The sequence below is a fragment of the Monodelphis domestica genome, chromosome 2, assembly GCF_027887165.1.
Source record: "Monodelphis domestica isolate mMonDom1 chromosome 2, mMonDom1.pri, whole genome shotgun sequence".
Lineage (NCBI taxonomy): Eukaryota > Metazoa > Chordata > Mammalia > Didelphimorphia > Didelphidae > Monodelphis > Monodelphis domestica.
The window spans coordinates 439,417,860-439,438,531 of record NC_077228.1 but is presented as its reverse complement, the minus strand read 5'-3'; the positions used below and the strand labels follow the sequence as shown (position 1 = coordinate 439,438,531).

The following is a 20,672-nucleotide window of genomic DNA, read 5'->3' as shown; positions in this document are numbered from 1 at the left end:
ATAGATTTAGAGCTAGAAAAGATGTCTGAGTGGTTATTTAAGGCAGCCCATGTCATTTCACAGATGAAGAAACTGAGATACAGAAGTTGAAACGATTTGCCCCAAGAAAGTACAAGTGATAAAGTGATAAAGTCTAATTAGCTCTCAGGTCCAACACCTTCAAATTCATGGATCCTTCTGTTCTCAGGGTGATTGTTTGGTCAGTTTTGTCCGACTTTTATTGACTCTGCTGGGGTTTTCTTGGCAAAGATATTGGAGTAGTTTGCCATTTTACAGATAAGGAAACTGAGGTAAATAGGGTCAAGTGACTTGCCCAAGGTGAGGTCAGATTTGAACTCCTCTTTATTAACATCTTCAATCACAGAAACGTACACTTCCTTTTATGCTTTCTTCTCCCTTAACTTTTGGCTTTCCTGTCTCCTCTCTCATTTCACCTTTGTCTAACCAGGAGATTAAAAAAAAAAAACTTTTCTGCTAGGAAAGGATGACAACATTCCTCCCTCTTCCTTTCCTAGTTTTAAGAGTAAATCAAATTTTCTTTGTCTATCAATCAGGAACTTTTAAATTAATCAATTGAAAACTTAAGCATCCCTACTTAATGCTAAGTAAGAAAGTTCCCAAGTCACTTACTAAAGTGGGTGACAACTCCAGAGGTCACTGACAACCCCCTAGGCAGTGGTAGGCAAATGGAAAGACTGCAATTGGTTCCCATAAAGTGGAGGAAGGGACAGTAAGTGATATAGAAAAAGGAGTATAAAAAGTCCTGAACTTCCTGTTCAGGGAGGTTCTCCTTTGCCTGTTGGTTTTCAGGCTTCATGTTTGGGACTTTGCTTTTGGAGGACGTCGCCTTTTGGACTGGGACCTCAGTCTTCTCCTTTGGAGTTCATCGTGGGAGACTCTACTTCGGTGAGTTGGACTGAAGGAGGAGACTTTTCTTGGATCCTGCGTCAGATTGCTGATTGAGAAGCTGGCCTACCTTTCCTGGCATCTGGAGAGATTGGTTCAAGAGAGGCCTTCCTTTCCGGGAGGAGGCCTCGTTGGTGGAACCCTTGCTGAAGACACTACCTGGTCTCTGGCTGAAGGTTACTGAACCCTGCCGGGGCTGAGCTGGACAATGGAACAACACTTGGGCCAGTAGGCTAGGCATTTCTCTACTGTATTCTTATATTTTTCCACTTTCACTCTTTCTACCTCTTTTTAAATAAAGTCATTTTGAATTGAGCTATAATACTTTTAAATCAGTGACCACAATATTACTTTAGAACTTCTATATTAGCATAAAAACCTAAATTTTATATTCTTACACTAGACCCTTTTATCTTGGAACATATGCCCAGAAGTGTTTGGGCTGTGGTCATGCTTTAATCAATCTTACAAATTCCCAAATTCAAACAAGCACTCATGATGGTGGCAAGTAGTTTACCCAGTGAGGAGAGAAAAATGAGAAATAAACACCACCATTTCCCCTTTATCCTAATAAAACTCCTGTGAAATTCTTTATGAGTCAAAACCTTCAAATTGAATAGGAAGCTGGTCACTAGTAAAGGTCTGTCCAGATCAAATAATGTTCCTATTACTACACAAAAGGTCATATCTATAGTACAAGTGCATTAGTATCATTTCAATTAAATCACTTTGACTACTGAGTCACTGCCCAAATGAAGCATTGAGCCCTTAAAGAGTTGAATTTTCATATCTGTCAAATATTTTTCCAGTCATATCTGGCTCTTTGTAACTTCATTTGGTGTTTCCTTGGCAAAGATGATGGAGTAGTTTGCCATTTCCTTCTCCAATTCATTTTGCAGATGAGAAACTGAGGCAAACAAGATTAAGAGACTTGCCCAGGGTGACACACAGCTATTAAGTGTCTGAAGCCAGATTTGAACTCAGGAAGATGAATTTTTCTGATACCAGGTCCAGTGCACCATCCACTACTCCACCTGACTGTCCACCTTTCAAATGCCATTAAATGGCAAATCTGGTCTTAACAGGGACTTTTGCTTCCTATCCTGGCTATAGCTTATGTGGATGATGACTCAGATAACCCTACGAAATTTGGAGAAGCCTCGAATATTTTTAGGTTTAATTTCTGGGATATCATTTTGTGCTCATCTTCTATTTTCCTTTAGGGCATTTTTATAATAATCCAATTTCATTTTAGGCTTCAGATATTAGTCCCAAAATGCAAAAGCAAATGGATTACTGAATGAAGACTGAAACAATCTTGACCGAAAGATATCTAGTAGTAAAACCCAGGGTGCCATATGTCGTTGGTGTCAAAGATCTTTGGCTCTGGGCTTTGTTACTTCTAGGAGGGCAAAGGACATCCTTTCTAGTCATAGGAACCCCACTTCATAGGTATAGGAAGCATTATAGCTGACAGAGGGGGCAGCAGTAGGTTAAGCACCCACTGACTTCATGGACACAGAATGAACTCTCTTGTTGGTACTACCATTCTACTACGACTCCCTCTGGTCTTTGATGTCACATTTTTACTTGGTCAATAATCCATGGAAGGCCTGCTGAGACCACTTGTTTAATCCCAGTGTTCTCTTTGGCGAAGCTTTTCAGTGGTATCTGTATAATGTCTGACCACTCATCGTAAAATAGCTGAAATTCTGGGGTTGAGAAAGAGGGGTCCAGGAAGGGTGAGTTGGACAGAAAGTGGAAGGATTTGGTGGGGGGACTTTCTTGAGCTGAATTGTAACAGGTTTTAAGGTTCACAAAGTATTTTAGATCAGTTCTCATATATCTTGAGCAGAAGGGCAGCAAGTAGTCCAATTTCTCTTCATTTTAGAGACAGGGTGACTAAAGCCCTAAGAGTGACTTGCCCAAGGTCACACAGATAATTGGCATCAGAGATTGGACTCAAATGAATTTGAATATAGCATCCTATTCTTGAGAAAAGAGAAGCAAAATTTAAGTCCTTCACAATTATGCTCAGAGCCAGCCCTGACTTAGGGTTAACATTTCTATTCTCTAAAAAGGAAATCTACTAGAGGCTCCATCATTCTGTGGGAGAGGGAAGGAAGCAGGGATTGAAAACAGACCAAGAGTTATGTTGATTCTCAATGTTCCAATTTAGAACTTTGAAGGTAGGGATGGGATGAAGAGACACAATGATACTACTAGCCACAGCAGACCTTGCTGAGCTCTCTTCAATAATGGGGGAACATATTTTTACCTTTTGCTTGAATACCCCTGCAGCCCTGTGTGAAGGTTTGAGGAAGGGTGAGTGATCCTCACATAGGTGACTTCCATAGTCAGCACATTCCTGCTGATAGGGGTCACTTAGTAGTGGGAGAAGCTAAGGGAAGTATGCATATGGAGGGGCCAGCCTCAGGAATTGTCTCAGCCCTTGCCACAGTATAGCATCTAAAAATAGTATAGAATGGTGGAAAAATTCATGCTCTACACCCATCTTTCATTGTCTGGGTGATACAGGATAAGTCATGTAACGTTTTAAAATCTTTCCTTCTTTATCAATGAAATGAAAACACTTGGATTGTTGTAAAGAATACATTTTAGAAACTTTAAATTGCTATATAAATGGAATAATTGTTACTAAATTATGTAGTACTTGGCACTCAATAAACCTTTGCAGATTTATTCATGATCTTAATGGTCCCTTCTCTAGCCAAAGAGGAAGGCATGAAGGATGGCATCCCCAACCTCATCTCTCCCAATGTTCTCTTCTCCTAAAGTTTAAATCTATATGCATTTATTAGAATCGTAGGTAGCCAGTCTAATCCCTAGTCAATAATCTGAGAAATCATAATGAGGCAGAGGATGACCATGCAGAGCCCGTGTGGTAAATCTGAAACAAACCTCAACAAAGTGAGCTTAGCTAAGTTTAAATCAAGGGTAGGGAACCATAGATCTATGGTTAAATTTCTGTCAAGGCAAGCACTCTAATTAAGTTATTCTGCTGTGACCACATCACTACATTCCAGAGAAAGTCTTCTTGGCTGACTGGTGTAACCATTTAATCTGAGCATCACCCTTGGAAGACTTGACAAGAGAAAGTGAAGAGCTATTTTTAGGCCATTTAAATGGCGAGTTTTAGGCGAGTTTTGCTGAACTTTTTTTCTCCTCATAGCTTTCTTCTTACATTAATCCTACCACCATCCAACTAAACAAAAAAAAAAAGGGAGAGATTTGTTCTGGCCAAACTAACTCATAACAATTAGATAAATCTTGATCCCAGATGTAATCTTCAGACAATATAGTAAGAAATAGCCTGAATCTTTCAAAAAACAAAGATAAATCAAACTGCTTTTGGTGAATGAAAAAGGGATAAAGAATGATTGCTCCCAAATCCATCTGTACCATGAAGGTTTCAAAATAAATTTCTAGAACTTTCTCCAACATACAAAACTTTCAAAATCCCATGGGAAAATGACCCTTCATTAAATTAAGTCGAGCCAAACAAAACCAAACTAATGCCGATGCCCTCTGAACTTCTGAAGCCACAGCATGCTGTTGACATACCCCTCACATATTCATCTTCACTTTGTCCCCCATCCCCTATTAGAACCTTATTAGATCTATCCCTATTAGACTATCCCTGGGCTCTGAGAGGCTCATTCTCCATAATGCTTCTGTGCAATTTCCACACTATGCCCTACTTCCCACCTTCCCAGCGTCGCTTTATATATAGTCTTGACTGATTAGAATGTAAATTTTTGGGGTCAGACACTGACTTCATTGCTTATGTTTGTGCCCCCGGTACTTTATCATAGTGCCTCACAAATCCTAAATACTTAATGAGTGTCCTTAATTCCTTCCTTCCTCTCTCTGTCTCTCTCAGAAGTCATGTAGCCCAGCCCATATATGAACAGGAAACCTTTCTACTTCCTTCATGGATTTTATTAATGGTATTTTTGATACTAGGCAGTTAGGTCATGCAATGGAAAGAACATCAGGCTTGGAGTCAGGAAGACTCATCTTCCTGAGTTCAAATCTGGGCTCAACACTTATTAGCTGTATGACTATGGGCAAGTCACTTAACCTTGTTTGCCCCAGTTTCCTCATTAATAAAATGAGATGGAGAAGGAAATGGCAGTATCTTTGTTGAGCAAAACTCCAAATGGGCTCACAATGAATCAGACAAGAGTGAAACAACTGAACAATCCTTGCTATTAAAATTTTCAGAATTGCTTGAATATGATACTGATATTCTTTCTCATTGATGGTGGAGAGGACTGAATCAATCACTTAATAAAAGGCAGGGAGATAAATTTCTGAAATATCAACTGCTTTCACTAATCCAATCATTTTTACGCATGGAACAGAAGTTGATCTGGGTAACTGATGTTGAAACAGATGAAAAGAAACTCTTCACCATGCTGTATGGTTTACAGTGCTTGATACATGGTTGGGACTCAATGAGCACTTGCTGACTTTTTGAGTGATGATGCCCTATTTGGGATGCCTGTTGTATGTGCCAGGCTGAATAAATCACAGCAAAGGAACATGAAATTTTGCCCCTACAGACTAAGTTCAGTTGGCACTCTTGAAATATGTTAGCTCATTTGTCCAGATTTTGACAGCTCCAAGAAATTGTTAGGTACATAATTTCCACTTAGTACTAACATTACCCAAAATATAATAAGAAACAAAAACAATGGGGAGCTTGGGGAGGTAATACTAGAAATTGCCTTGGGCAGAAGTTGCCACATTTTTTTAGTTGAAGATTTTCTGACATCTGGATGTATTATGTGGAAATACTTCTTTCTTTTTAATTTAACATCAATTTCTTTTGGTTTAGGCCACATCATCAGTTGTTTTTTTCTTCTCAGCTGCTTTTGGATCTTGGTCCTACCTCTATCTTTCCCTCCACTTTGTAAATGACCTCCAGCTTTTGTTTTCTATTCTTCCTCAATTTTCTCTATCAGTAACCCTGATTTTGGCATAGCCCCCCTTAAAAACAAAAGATAAATCAAGCAATTAAACAACAAACATTTGTTAAATGTCTCCTAAGTACCTACCAGTGTGATATAGGAGACCAGGAGCCAGGAAGACCAGAGTTCAAGTGCTACCTCTGACATATTCTTGTATGACCTTGGGGCAAGTCTCTTAACAACTCAGATCTCTCTAGGCAATTCTCTAAATCCCTCAGTTGCAGTGAAGTTGCTCGGTTGCAGTTAAAGGAGTTTTCTCATCTTGGAGTTGCCTATACTAGTGAAACCATGGGAAAATTCCATTCATAGACAGACCTATAGATGAGGTACGATGCTAGTTTCAGGAAAATCACAAACAAAATATTTCCACGTGAAATGATGGCTTGGAAAATAGGTTCTCTCCCAAGGAAGGGTTTTTTCTCTCTGACATATCATAGGAAAAACAAAAATCTTTTCATTTAGCCCCAAATAAAGTGGAAACACTCAATGCTGAGTCAGTACTTGTAGAATGAAGATTTCAGTCTTTCCTACATGGAGGATAGGCTGAGTATGTGGATATGTGTTTGTGTAGCTGCCTAGAGGTACTTCAAACATTGAGTATGCCAGGGATTATGCCAGAGATAAGCAGCTTTCTGAATACAGTAAGAGCTTAATGAGTATTTGAACTGAACTGAATATAGGCAAACTCATACCTGAGTGCAAATTGTCATTCACAATTTACTAGCATTCCTGATATTAAGTAAGCACTTAATGGAATTCCTCCATCAAAGTCCTACTTTGGCATCCTAGCTGGTCCCCCCCCAAAAAATATTCCATCTCTAAGTTCTGGTCATTTTCTCTGGTCCTTCCTCGACACCTGGAATGCTCTCCTTCCTCAACTCAATCCACCTACTGATTTCCTTGACTTTTTAAACGTTTGAACTAAAACCTCATTTTTTAAAATACGAAGCTGTATCCAATTCCTCTTAATTTCAGTGACTTCCCTTTGTTACTATTTCCTATTTATCCCACAAATAGTTTGCGTTGTATATATATCTGCTTTTGGTTTCCTCCATTAGATCAAAAACTCCTTGAGGACAAGGATTGTCTTTTGCCTCTATTTGTATTCCCAGTACTTAGCACAGTGTCTGGCATGGAGGAAGCCCTGTAATAACTCATACTATAGAGAGATCACTGGGTTCAAGGTTCATAGATTTAGAGCTAGCCAGGAACTTTGAGGCTACTGAAACCAAGCCTCTCATTTCACAGATAAAGAAAATTGGGATCCAGAGAGTATAAGTGACTTGCCTGGGATCACACAGTGATCAGTATCTGGGGTACAATCGAACCTATCTTTCCAACTTCTTATGCTAGCAGGGTACAAGCTCTGGCTGAAATAGTAACTCTGGAGATATTCTGAATATATGACTGGTGATAGACTTTGGATCTGAGGACTAGTTCAGCTAAATTCATTATCGATTGGCCACAGATTGATGAATATTTTGGCCACAGGAATTCATGGATTCCAATGGTAGGAGGAATTCTCTGTTCAGACAAAATCAGAGATCCATAATCTTGGAATATTTATGTAATTGATAAAGTAATAAGGTATAGCAATAATTTCTTCTAGAACCTGAATTATCTTCTAAAGACTTTTCATGTTGGAGCTTGTCTTTCTAAAGGGTTATGACTTCTGGAGTTAGAAGACAACTGGGAATTCATCATCGGGTGAATCCTCAACCATTTGACAAATAACAAATAAGTCATGCAGCTTGTTTGAGGCCTCCCCAGTCAGACCAGTATTCAGATCTACTGAGCCTAGTCTAGTGTTCTTGGAATTACACTGCAGCCATATCCACTGTGCCATATTGGACCCAGAGTCTATTGCAGTGCTAAATGGATATAACTGATCTTGTCCCACGCTTGATTTATTTAGCTTTCTGTCTTTCTTCCTAAAGACAGTTGTGGTCTTTGTAATCTTCTATTTCCATGGCACTCATTATGTGGAGGAAAAATGTTGCTAAGTAGCCCATTCCTCTCAATATCCTATTGGCTCCATGCTCCTTGTTCTTCACAAATTATATTGTCAACACTATATAATTTCATTAATTGTACAAAAATGTCGTTTTATTAATAGCATTTTTAGCTGTATGACTCTGGCAAGTCACTCCTTCCTTGAGTCTCAATTTTCTCATTCATAAGAAGAAAGGGTGGGAACTAAATCATCCCAAAGCCCATTTTAGAGACTTATAAAAGAGATTATATGCTCTTTACATTCCTTCCCCTCCCTCTCTCTGTTTCTGTCTCTCTTTTTCTATAAAGAAGGGAGAGAAAATCTTACAAAATGGAGCAACAAAAATTCAAGATTATATATCTATAAAATGAAATTCCCTTTAGAAATCACTTGATTGAAAGACATGTTCCGGCTGGCATAGGGAGCATGATTTTCCTAATATTTGCTGTGATGTCCCACAAATAATCATTTCATATAGTCCTGAAAGATAGATGATTTAAGGACTTCCAGACAATTTTTGGGACTTCTCACTACTTCTAAGGCACACAATCTCTACAACTGGTTGGTTTATGGATGCCTTAAATTTTTCTAACCTATTTTCAAACCTAAGAGAAGGCTTAAAAGGCAATTGTCCCAGAAAAAGGCAATATGATGACAAACTCATTCACACAAAGATGTAAATGACTAGTATTAGAATATTTGTTCAAAGCTCCGAGATACTACATGTAGTAGGCACTAGAAACCTAAAATATGGGATAACCAAAATAGAGGGAAAAGGACTGAAAAGTGAGGCTGGAGTTGCCAAAGATGACCTGCATCTATTCCCCAATCATTCCGTAGGTGAATTTTGCCTATCTTGTTTTTAATTTCTAGTAATAATGACAGACATTTTAATACTATTTTAAGCACTTTATGCACATTCTCTATATTTGATCCTCACAACAACCCTGTGAGGTAGGCACTAAGGCATTATATTTCTCTTTTTTACAGATGTGGAAACTGAGAGTAAGGGAAGTTAAGAGACTTGCACATAAGTCATTCAGTTAGAATATGTCTGAGTTAGGAATTGAACACAGATCTTATAGTATTAGATCCTCTTCATCAATGGCACCTAAGTAAGTTTGGTTCAGTATATGGCAGGGGCCAACTCTTCATAGCATAGGGCCACAAATCATAGAATTGAGACCACATACATATAAACACAATTCCTCATGTCATTGGTCGCTAAAGTCCCACCTCTCTTACTATGGCATCTGAAGCCACTAGTACACCTTTAAGACTCCTCTGAGGTATGATGATTAAGGCATTGCTCTTCCTTCCAGGGAGAAGCAGTTAAACCCAGTTAGTGTATTATTTGATTAGCTCATATCAAAGCAAAAAGCAAGAAACATTCATAGGTATCAGATGAACACTGCTATATGCTGGCTCCTACCATGTTGCTCTGAGACTGTGTGGCCCCATACATGGTGATTCCATTTGTTGGTGCTGCTGGCTGAGGTGTATCCGACTGGATAAATCCTCTTCTGTCGATTAGACTAAAAAAAGGAAAAGGAGAAAAAGGAAGAAAGAATGAACCGAAAACACAAGAAATGTTCATTTCAGTTTTTCCTCTAAAACTATTTATAGATAACGGCATGGTTGCTTCATCAAGGTGTGTGTTTTGAAACAACTAAATTAGTTGCCACATACATATCTAGCATTTATATAAAATTATGGGGTTTTAAGATTTGTCTTAAAATAAAGGGAAAATTTGGGCAGCTAGGTGGCTCAGTGCATAGAGAGGCAGGCTTGGAGACGGGAGGTCCTGGATTCAATCTGGCCATAGACAAGTCACTCAAAACCATCTGCTTTGTCCAAACTACTCTGCTGCCTCGGGACCAATATTTAGTTTAGGGCTTAAAAGGTTAAAAATGGGAAAACTCTTTATTTATAATTTCAAGTGTATTAAAAAACTGGGGTAGGAGGGATTTATAACCATTTCTCATGACGTGAAGGTGACAAGAAGAGGCTCTTGCATTCTTAGGAAGGTAACAAGGGGAATGAAGAAGTTACTACCTGAAGAATATATTTTTTTAAATGTTTACATTCAGTGTTAGAATCAATACTGTGTATTGGTTTCAAAAGCATTAAGGAATAGACATTGAGGATTAAGTGACTTGCCCAGGGTCACACAGCTCAGAAGTATTAGAGGTCATGTTTTAAACCAGGACATATCATCTCTAGGCTTTACTCTCAATCTACTGAGCCACCTAGATATCCCGTCCCCTGAAGAGAACTTGAAGGAAACTGGAGATGGTGTGTCTGCTGAAGAAAGGCAAGGGGGCCAGGATAGCCATTTTCAAATACCTGAAGGCCTGTCATATTAATAAAAAGTTCTATTTGTTCAGTAGGTACCTCATTGAGAGTTTATAAGGTAACAGGACACAATGAGGACATTGTGGGGATAGTAGGGAGAAAGAAGAAAGGTCAAGGAAAATGGGGGATAGAGAGGATACGGAAGGCAATCCTCTTTTACTTGAGTTTAAGGTTAGCTTTGTATTAGCACTTTTATTCTGATTTACATTTTCAAGTTGCCAAATGATATGATGGCCCTGGTCTTGGATTTACTGCTCATAATAGAAGCCTATTGTGATTTTATGTGTGCAAACACAGAATAGGTAAGGAGTGAGAAAAAGAGAGGGAGAGAGAGAGAGAGAGAGAGAGAGAGAGAGAGAGAGAGAGAGAGAGAGAGAGAGAGAGAAGACAGACAGAATGGGTAAGGAGTGAGAAAAAGAGTGGGAGAGAGAGAAAGAGACAGAGACAGAGAGACAGAGACAGAGACAGACACACAGAGATAGAGAAACAGACAGTATGTGTGTGTGTGAGAGAAATAAAGACAGACACTGAGACACAGATACAGAGAAAGAGAAAGAGGACTAATCATGCTTTGATAGGAGATTAATTATAAATATCCAAGTAAAATTGGATAGGAGACCTGGGGAGGAGGATTTCTTGGGTATTCTATGCCTCTTACTTCTTCCTTATTGCCCTGATTATATGAAAGATATCAAAGACATTCCGCTGATATTCAGGGCGATGAACAAGTGAAAGTAGCTGATTTCTATCAGCTTTCTTGTTAGGTGTCAAAAGCTCCATGATGTTCTAGATTCTGAGTATTCTCTGGCTCAATGACTGAGGTAGCAATGGGCAATAATTATTTTTCAGTGTGTACACACACATACATACTCACATTTTTTTCTCTTCTTCAAATAGATTTTGTTGTAAGGGTATCATTTATATTGCAGTGACCTATATTGCAGACTGAAGCTTTACTCTGCCTAGCACTGGCTAAATCATTGGAGGAGGCCATACAATGCTATGGCACAACATTTAATAAATGCTAGCTGACTGACTGGCTGATTATAACCTGATTGAAGATGTCTGGTTGATAGCTCTACAAAAGATGGTTGGAAGCTCCATGAATGTGAGGGACTCATTTGTGTAATCACAGCTTAGCACAGTTCACAACTTAATATATGCTTGATCATTGAGAAAGTAGTTGGAACTGCTTATCTTAGATGGGAGAAAGGAAGCTCCTTGAGGGAAAGAACGGTATTTTATTCCTATTTCTACGTCTCAGCAATTTTCACAGTACCATGGATGTGGTAAGCATTTAGGAATTAGCTGAATTAAAACACTTAGGACCAACCATAGTAGATTCATGGCTTCAAATACATGCAGGACTGGTTCAAAGGAATTGGAAACCTGCTATTTTCCATCTCTACTCTGAGAAGAGTAAGAGGAGAGAGAATTTCAGGTTAGATATGAAGATTTTCCTTAGAATCAAGGCTGTTGGAGCCTAGAATGGTTCACCAAGACATGTAATTTCCACAGATTGTTAGGAGTAGAACTAATATTCATGGGAGGTTGTGGAGGAAGAAAAGGGAAGGGAATGAGGAAGGGGGAAGGGAAAAGAGAATAGGAAAGAGATAATTCTGATGAGATGGCCTCTACTGTTAATTTCTTATCCTGAGGTTCTTTCAGCCCATCAGGAAGGAGAAAAAAGCTGGATGAAAATATTCACAGTGGAAATTCTCAGCTTCTTTTTTAATGGACAAACCAGTTTAGTGATTTAATATTATTAATGATACATTCTGTTTCATTTCTCTGACAAATAAATGCCTGATTCTGTAGACATAAAGCTCAATAAGCAAGTATACTTCTTGCTCTTGCCTGTAGCACCACTGGAAAATATGAGTTCCCAGACATGGCTGATGTCTCCTCTTTTGGAATAAGGTAGGACCTTCCCCCTTTGGTTAGTTTAGAGTCTTCAAAAATGAGTCAACTCTGGTATGATTAGAAGGAAGTCTAGGCAAATATTTGAACCTAGGACCTCCCATCTCTAGGCCTGGCTCTCCATGTACTGAACCACCCAGCTGCCCCCTATTTTCTTCATTTTTTAACAACCCCCCTCTCATGTTTTAAATAGCTGAAAGAATAGAATAGACACACTTATAATCAATCCAATTATGAATAACCAATTAAAAAAACCCAAGGAGCCAAACAACTAAAGGCTTAAACTGAAACCAATTATGGAAGAATTAATTTTTGTTATTTCAAAATTGGATCTGTAAAGTGAGCTACAAGTATAGAGCTAAGAATAAAAGGACATTTTTTTTTCCTATGGAAGAAATTCTATAAATCCTTTGCCTAAAAACAACCCCAATCCCCCTTTAAAAGGATTTTTTTGGGAGGGAGACAGGACAGGTGATACCTGTTGAGTTTTTTCCCTATTACAAATGATAGACAACCCATCATAAAATAGTGAAAATTTCCCAAAATATTTATATGCATTATTCTTGTCCAATCAGTTACCAGCAGACTCTCAGAGCCAACCTTTCTGACATCTACAGACAGTTATCTAGGCCTTTGTGGTGTAAATTCACCAAGACTCTAAGCTCCCTTTTTTTCATTGTTCTAGTCCTCTGATCATCTATAAGTGTGTCATCTGGAAAACATTACTTATTAATATTTAGATTGTTTTAACATGTCAATCTAATATCAAACTCAGAGGAAAGTGGATATTTTCCCAATGACTTTTGATGTAGCTTGAATTTTTGATATTCAGAGAACAAAATGGAAGATGAACCAATGTCATATCTAAAGACCTAAAATTATAGAAATTATTAGCCTAGTGCCCCCTCTCATAATCGCCACACTCAATAGATGTGGGATAATGTTAGAAGTCATGGTGAACCTAATGGAGTTAGTCTCAGGAAGAAAATCGATAGTAAGACTAAAAATCTGCTGGGGAAGAGCTGTGCAGTGATATTCAATGGTGGACATCATAGTGGTTCTTTAGAATTTTAAATTTTTATTATTGATTTCATACCCTAACTTTAGATCATGCAGATCTCTCCTTTCTCTGACATCTAGTAGCATTTGCAGTCTGCACCACACGACACTTATTATTTGCTGTTTACTATGTTTTTCCAGTTACTTAATGGTACGTTTTTTCAGTCTTGGGACAGTTTCTTATCATGAACACAATACAGGCAAATGGGAGGAAATCAGTATGTGTTGACTGCATGATTTATCACCTCATAAGGGCCTTACTAGGCTTTAAGAACTTATGTTTTGTTTGACAATGATTCTATAAAACAAATAAGCAAAGAAAAAAATCCCGATTCTATTTCACAAAAATTTCATCTATATCAGAAAAGACAAAGTGGAAATTTCAGTCATATGGTGATTTTAATTGAAACAGACATCTAACCTGGGTAATTTATGTCCAAAAAAAAAATCAACTTTTGTTGGCTATGTAGATCAAAGTCTCTAGATTACTAAATCACCATTTCACTTGGTGGTGTACAGCTACAGCTTAAGGATTTATTTAAGTTTAAAGCCTGAGATCTATAATGAAATCATCCCTTTCAGAGAACATGACGTTTTGGAAAGCTTACCTTGGAGAGATAGGCCCACAGAGGGCAGCACAACAATTTGTAATGATGTTTCCATAGCTGTAGGGATTGTAATTTTCTTTACCTCTTTTATTTGACCAAGATCCTTTAATCTGAAAGACATAGAGAATTTATCACATATGATCTTCTTCTTATTGAAGTCACAGTTTAGGCAATCTGGCTTCCAGGGCATTACTTATTTACTCCATAACAGAAATCATGTAGTATACTTCTCCCTAGCCTTGGAATCCTAAATTTTCAATTTTAAGTAAGTGTGTTAGGTAAGTGACTTTATTTAGAACTTACATCTTGTATTCTTACTTCATGATATATAAAGATAAAAAGAATATTTCCCTCAAAGATTGCATTTAATATTCTGAAGGTTGGAGAGTTGATATAGTTCCCCAAAGTAATTAACTTTTCTCCCAGGAAGTAATAAGTATTGATCCAGTGGTCTCTTCTGTAATATCTATCTAAGAATCACAAAGAATGTCTCATGTGGCTTCCAATGATCAAATCCATAGAAAATACACAGGATTGTAATTCCTGAATTAGTGTTTTAGTTTTTAATATTCAAAAGCTTATTTTGTATCTCTATCAGTCCTCATTTGTCTTTGTTTAAGTTAACTTGATAGATTCTGTTTAGCTATTTTTGTCATGTATTTATAAATGCTTCTGTAATAATAGAAAAAAAAGTTAATATTCATGCTAGCTTGAGAAATCTCTTCCAAAACGACTTTTTAATGCACATATCTTAATATCTTTCAGGATTTTGAGAAAGATAAACTTGGATAAGAGGTTTAATTAAAAATAGGAACAAGATAATCCATCAGTATTTAAATTGAGGTATAGAACAGAGATGGAATTCATATTTTTTATTCTCTGGTCTCACAATTGCAGTGAGGTCTCTTCACTTATATAGATACAAAGTTGTTTTTTTCCCCTTTTATTTGGTTTTTGACCTAGACTTCTGATTTCATTGATGTTGAGTCCTCCCAATGAGGAAATTCCATTGACTAGTATAGACTGACTTCTTTTCCACAATCTATAGTCTAAACAATTGCCTAAGGCACCAAGAGATTAATGACTTTAACACAGGTCAGGTTAATGTACCTGACCACAAGGATGACCTTTTATCTGCTTCTCCATGCTGACTATAAGATAAAGTGAATCTCTTAGACACTGATTTTGAAATCATAAAGTCAATTCCTTCCCCTTCCATTTGGGGCTCTTTACAGGGGCCAGTCTTCAGGGTATACTCACTTAGCTAAATCAAAATCACTTGTACTTCCATATCTCAGTTTTACATCAAAATAAGTGAATGTACACAGTTCCCATGAAGTCACTTACATCTTCATTTGTAGTTTGATTGGAGCTGATCAAATATGTGTGGAAACCTGAGAGCCCAACAATGGACCAAACGGAAAAGAAACACACCACAGCTTCCAGCACAGTGATTTTAGGTCAAGGAAATAAATTGGGAGGGAAGGGGGAAATTCATACAGCTTAAAATATTGTCTTAAAAAATGAGGATTTAAAAGTTTAACACCAACAACAATGTATTTTTTTCCACTGAAAAACTTTGAGCCCATAACCATATTTATTATTTGGTCTTAATATTGCTGATTTCTCCATCAGCCTCCTCTTGGACTTAGGGGACTCCTTGTATCAATTCATTTTTCATGTCATTGCCAGACTAAAATCATTTTGATTATGTCATTCTCTTTCCCTAAACCATTGAGTGGTTTCCTACTTTCTACTATGTCAAATGTAAACTCTTCCACTTCTACTTGGCACTAAATTTGATTTCACTCTAATTACTTAACATATTGGTGCCCAACACTCTCTTTGCTGCCCTCTGCCTGGCTTCATCATTGTCTATGTGATGAAAAATTTTGAGTGACTAAATTCTAAGGTAAGAAAATCAATAACCAATAAACGAATTGGTCAATGATCAAAGACATTTTCATTCAGCATCTTGAATCATTAAGTACAATTTCAGAAGCTCTGATTGGTCAAAACCAAATGAAGAAGTGGTTTAAATATTGTAGAGTTCCTCCCTGATTTCTTCATGATGATGGAAAATCACATGCCTGATCACAGGATTCCAATGTCAGGATGAGGAAATTGGGTTATGCCTAGTCAAGACTGACCTCCATTCCTCTCAGTAGAGGACACAAGGACACTGCCATGCTGATCCCCCAAGCATACTTGGATTAGTTCTTCTTTACCAGATAAGATGGGGTTCACAATCTGAATTATCCCAATATTAGAAGCTGCTCTTGGAGGGTTAATGGGGAAAGAACATTCCTGGGATTCAGAACAAAGGAATGAGGAAAAGAGATTGAAAAATAGTTACTGAGTCCTTTTAGAAATAATTATGATGTAGAGCATCATTTAGAAAGAAAAATGACATAACATTAGGGATAAATCTTCTCACCTGTAAGTATGCTATGCTTAATCTTGCCTATCCTTCAAGATCTAGATGAAGCAAATATTCTTCATAAAGACTTCCTTTGGACCTTATCTATTTCCATCTCTGACTTACTACAATCATTTAACTCTGAGCACTTCTGGCAATGACAGTTTACACTACATGAGCTAGCACAATTTCAAGTTGGGTCTTGTCTCACTGTGGCATCATCTTTGTTAGTTTTTCTCTTTGTAACTCAATTCCTTGAAGGTAGGAACTGGAACCCTGGCCTTGGAGGCAGGATTTCAAACCTTTCTCCCATCCATTTTATTGATTTTTACATTTATTATAATGTCCACCTTATTTCCTCTTCCCTTAACTGAACAATAAAAAACCAATATACACAGAACATTTAAAAAGATCTCAATATTTGTCTAAGATATATATAGATATATATCATTTTGCATTTTCAGTCCATCATCCTCATGAAAAAATACAAATTAAACTATCATAACAAAAAATATATAAACATAAAAAAAATCCTCATATTGGCCTGGTTTAAAAAATTAAAAAAAAATCACATCTTGCATTTTCAGTCCATCATGCCCTTCCCCAATTTAATGAATAAAAAATAAAATAAAGCCCTCATAAGATATATACATACAACACCCAATAAATCTGTATTTTGGCCAAGTTTCTTTAAAAAGTAAATACATCACATCTTGCATTTTTAGTCCATCATCTTTCTAGCAAGAGGTGAATACTATGTGTTTTCCTCGGTCATTTGACCTCTATCTGCCTCTATTACCCTATTTGTGAGGTAGGGATAATAGCAACACTTATCTTCCAGGTTTTTAAAAAGACAAAACAAAATATTTATTAAGCTCTTTGCAAAGCTTAATGCTATATACAAGCAAGCATTTATCATCATCATCTCATCATCATCACCACCATCATCATGTTTTATCATGATCCGATTTCAGTCTTGCCACTATTACTAGCTAGTTATATGACTATGAGCAAATCCCTTAATAACTCACATTTTTGTAGTGTTTTAAGATTTATAAAACTCTTTTTTCACAACACAGCAATGCAGGCACTTTACATAGCAGAACCCTATTTAACAGATGAAGAAACTGAACCTCAGGGAGAGTAAATGTCACGTTGCCTAGGGTCACGAGCAGAAGATTTAGGATTCAAATACTCATCTTTCCAAACTCCAAGTCCAATACTCTTTTTTATTAAATCTCCCTGCTTCTACCTCTTTGAGTTTCCTAATCTGTAAATTGAGAATAATCCTAATTGTATATTTCCCAGGCCTTTTATGGGCACATACTTTGTAAAGTTTAAAGAATTATATGAATGCCATTATTATTCCAGGGAACAGCCTGGCACAGTGCTTTGTATCTATTTGGGGCTCAGAGAATACTCATTGATTTTCTGAATAATAATTGGACAAAAAGGATAAATATTATTCCTTTCTCTTTAGAGAATTTACTTCTTGACCTTCATCCACAAGGACTTTTGATCCACTTCAGTCATCTAGGCCAACATCACTTGTGTCAACAACAAGGAGCACACAGTTCTGTGTTCCCAGCAGTTTATATTTTCAGTTCCAGAACTAAATTTGGCACAGCCCCTCAATCACAGACTCTAAATTCTGCTCCTGAAATCTCATTTGATCAGAGGCTGGTAGCCACACATTACTCCAAAGACCAGATGATGGGGCTATCTACAGGAAGATCCTTTTGCTAATTACAGTTATATGCAAGGTTGGACCATGACAATCTGAAGTCAACCAATTTCATTTTTGTGTTTCTCTCCTTCCCTTGAACTTTTTCTTCACTTAGTGATCCTTTCTTTCTTGTAAGGCATCCAGTGCTCTCTGTTTTTCAGATCTTTTTGATCAGGAGTAGAGTGCCTCATTATGCCCTTGAAACCCATATTAAAAAAAAACAACAACTCATCTTTCCTACTCTCAGTTCTAAGACAGAAGAGCAGCAAGTTCAGGCAACTGAGGTAAATTACTTGTCCAGGGTCACATAGCTAGGAAGTGTCTGAATCTAGTTTTGAACTCAGGTTCTCCTGACCTGTTGCTCTGTTCATTGTACTATCTAGCTTCTCCTTTGACACTTTATTTTAATTGGACACTTCTTTCCTTTTTGCTTCCCACAATCAATTGTATATAAAAGAGGATGCTTAGGAGAATCCTAAAGAATACATCCATAATAGTACCAGGGTAGGGTATATATTTTGGGTCTGAGTTGGGGCAAGTTTGAGAACCCTCTCATAATAATTTTTCCTCAGAGTATCTTCCATTTATACTCTACATATCTTGTATGTGTAATTTTTCTTGGTACGTTGTCTTACCATTAGGGCATGAGCTGCTTAAAGATGAGTGCCACATTTTGGACTTTCTGAGAATCCATAATACTTAGTATAATTCCTGGCAGAGAGTAAAAACTTAATAAAGGTTTATTAAATAACCACAAAGGGGATAACTTATGCATAAGCCTAGCCCTGGGCTCCTGACAAAGAAGAGAGAAGCCCCTGTGGTTCTTCACTGCCTGTCACATCAGAGGATGTCTAGTAATCCACAGGATGTGTCTGTAACATGTAAACCAAAGGAGGAAAAGCCTGGTGTTCTCTATAACACAGGTTAAATCAATAAAGAAATAGGGCTGTTGTAGTTTGAAAAGACAGAAGAGCTTTTTTACACCATAAGTATTTAGAAAATTCTGTTTCTCAGGGGATAAAAATACTCCCTGGGTCTGGAAGTTTAAAACTACAACATACACCCTCATCAATGAATTATAGGCCAGAGAAAGTAAATATTCATGATTTCCTAATGTGTCTAAGGAGAGGAACTATGTATCAAATCATAAAACATTACCATTGATTTTTCCAGGGTTTGTTATTATTCATATTTAGTTCAGAAAAAGGAATAACTGACTCCATGAAAATTTCATGCCTTGCTATGATACAATTAGCTGAGCATTACAAACATGAATGGAGGGAAGGGGTAGCATCCAAGGTAGTTAGGAGAAAGGAATAATTATCTGTTCTGTCAGCCCTCATTATACACAGGACACATCTGAAACCTTACTTGTCAGTCATTTCAGTCATAGTCACCTACTTTGTGTCAATGGCACTATGCTAAGTACTGGGAAAAAAAGGAAAAAGTCAGTACTTGTTCTCAAGATCACATTCTAATGGAGAGGATAATGTACAAACATCATGAACAATCAAGATATATGCTGAGCAAAATGGAGATAATTGATAGAGGAAAGGCACTAGCGTTGAGAAGGACTGGGAAAGGCTTCTTGCAGAAGGTAAGATTTTAGCTTGGATTGGAGGGAAGTAAGGGAGCCCAGGAAGCAGAGATGAAGGAGAGTTTCAGGCAAGAGGTAGAACCAGTATGGAGTCAGGAGAAAAGGTGTCTTCCTTAAGGAACCAAAAAACAATCACTGTTTCTGGATCTTAAAGAGTATACAGAAAAGTTATGAGGTGTGAAAAGACTGGAAAGGTCTAAAAAGACGACAGAAACCAGAAGATATTTTTTAAAAAATTACCTCTGACAGTGAGCAAAAGAACCTTTAGATGGCAGTGATTAAAATATCCAAGAGAAGGAAAAACCAGAAGTTTAAACCTGAAAAGCTTTGCAAAGTGAGAAATAAACAGGAAAAAGAGAAAGAACAAGAAAGAAGTGACTTGTAGAAAAACTGCAGCAGAGATCAGAGCAGTAGCAAAAATTAGAAACAGGAATAGGGGTAGCAGTAGGAGATAGATATCTGAGACAGTTTGTCATTTATGTCTCCACAATATCCCTTAAATATATTTCCCCTCCATTCACATAACTATCACCCTAGTTTAAGGTCTCATCACTAGCTTCCCAATTGGTTTCTCTGCCACAAGTCTCTCCCTCATTCCAAAGTGTCTCCCACATAGCTGCCAACATGCTGGTCTCACTATCCCACCACTACTCAGTAAAATCTTGTGTTCTTTAGTACTTCTAGGATCAAATGTAAATTATTCTACTTAGCACTTAAACTTCTTCACAACCTGGTGTCCCACTGTATCTGTTCAAGCTTTATTGCTCATTATCCTACATGTACTCTAAAACCCAGCCACTGACCTTGCTGTTCTCACACATGAGACAATCCCTCTTTGTTTCTTTATACTGCCTAGAATGGTTTCCCTCCTTATTTCCCATTTTTAGAATTTCTGGCTTGCTTTAAGACTTAGCTCAAGGATCATCACCTACAGAAGGTCTTTCTCCCACCATTTGTAACTTCCTTCCCCTCAAAAGCTATTTTCCAATTGTAATATGTTTTTTTTTTTTTGGTGAAGCTTTATTTATTTCCTCCACAATTAGTTAGTTCTTTGAGGGTAGGAATTGCCTTTTTTTTGTTTGTTTTCTATCC

The 20,672-nt window shown here is 37.4% G+C and overlaps 1 protein-coding gene across 6 annotated transcripts in view; it reads right to left on the bottom strand.

The window, feature by feature from the left end:
- Window positions 1–20,672, bottom strand: part of ZDHHC14 (zinc finger DHHC-type palmitoyltransferase 14) — a 322,669-nt gene that overhangs the window by 13,561 nt on the left and 288,436 nt on the right. For 5 of the 6 annotated variants that reach the window (XM_016428988.2, XM_001371088.5, XM_007484804.3 and 2 more), the window contains exons 6-8: window positions 15,186–15,288; window positions 13,839–13,948; window positions 9,329–9,431 (exon numbers count right to left, since the gene is read on the bottom strand). In XM_016428988.2, coding sequence (XP_016284474.1) covers window positions 9,329–9,431; window positions 13,839–13,948; window positions 15,186–15,288 — 316 coding nt within the window. Of the gene's footprint in view, window positions 1–8,790; window positions 9,432–13,838; window positions 13,949–15,185; window positions 15,289–20,672 lie in introns of those variants that run through there. The other variant, XM_056818990.1, reaches the window with a different exon arrangement.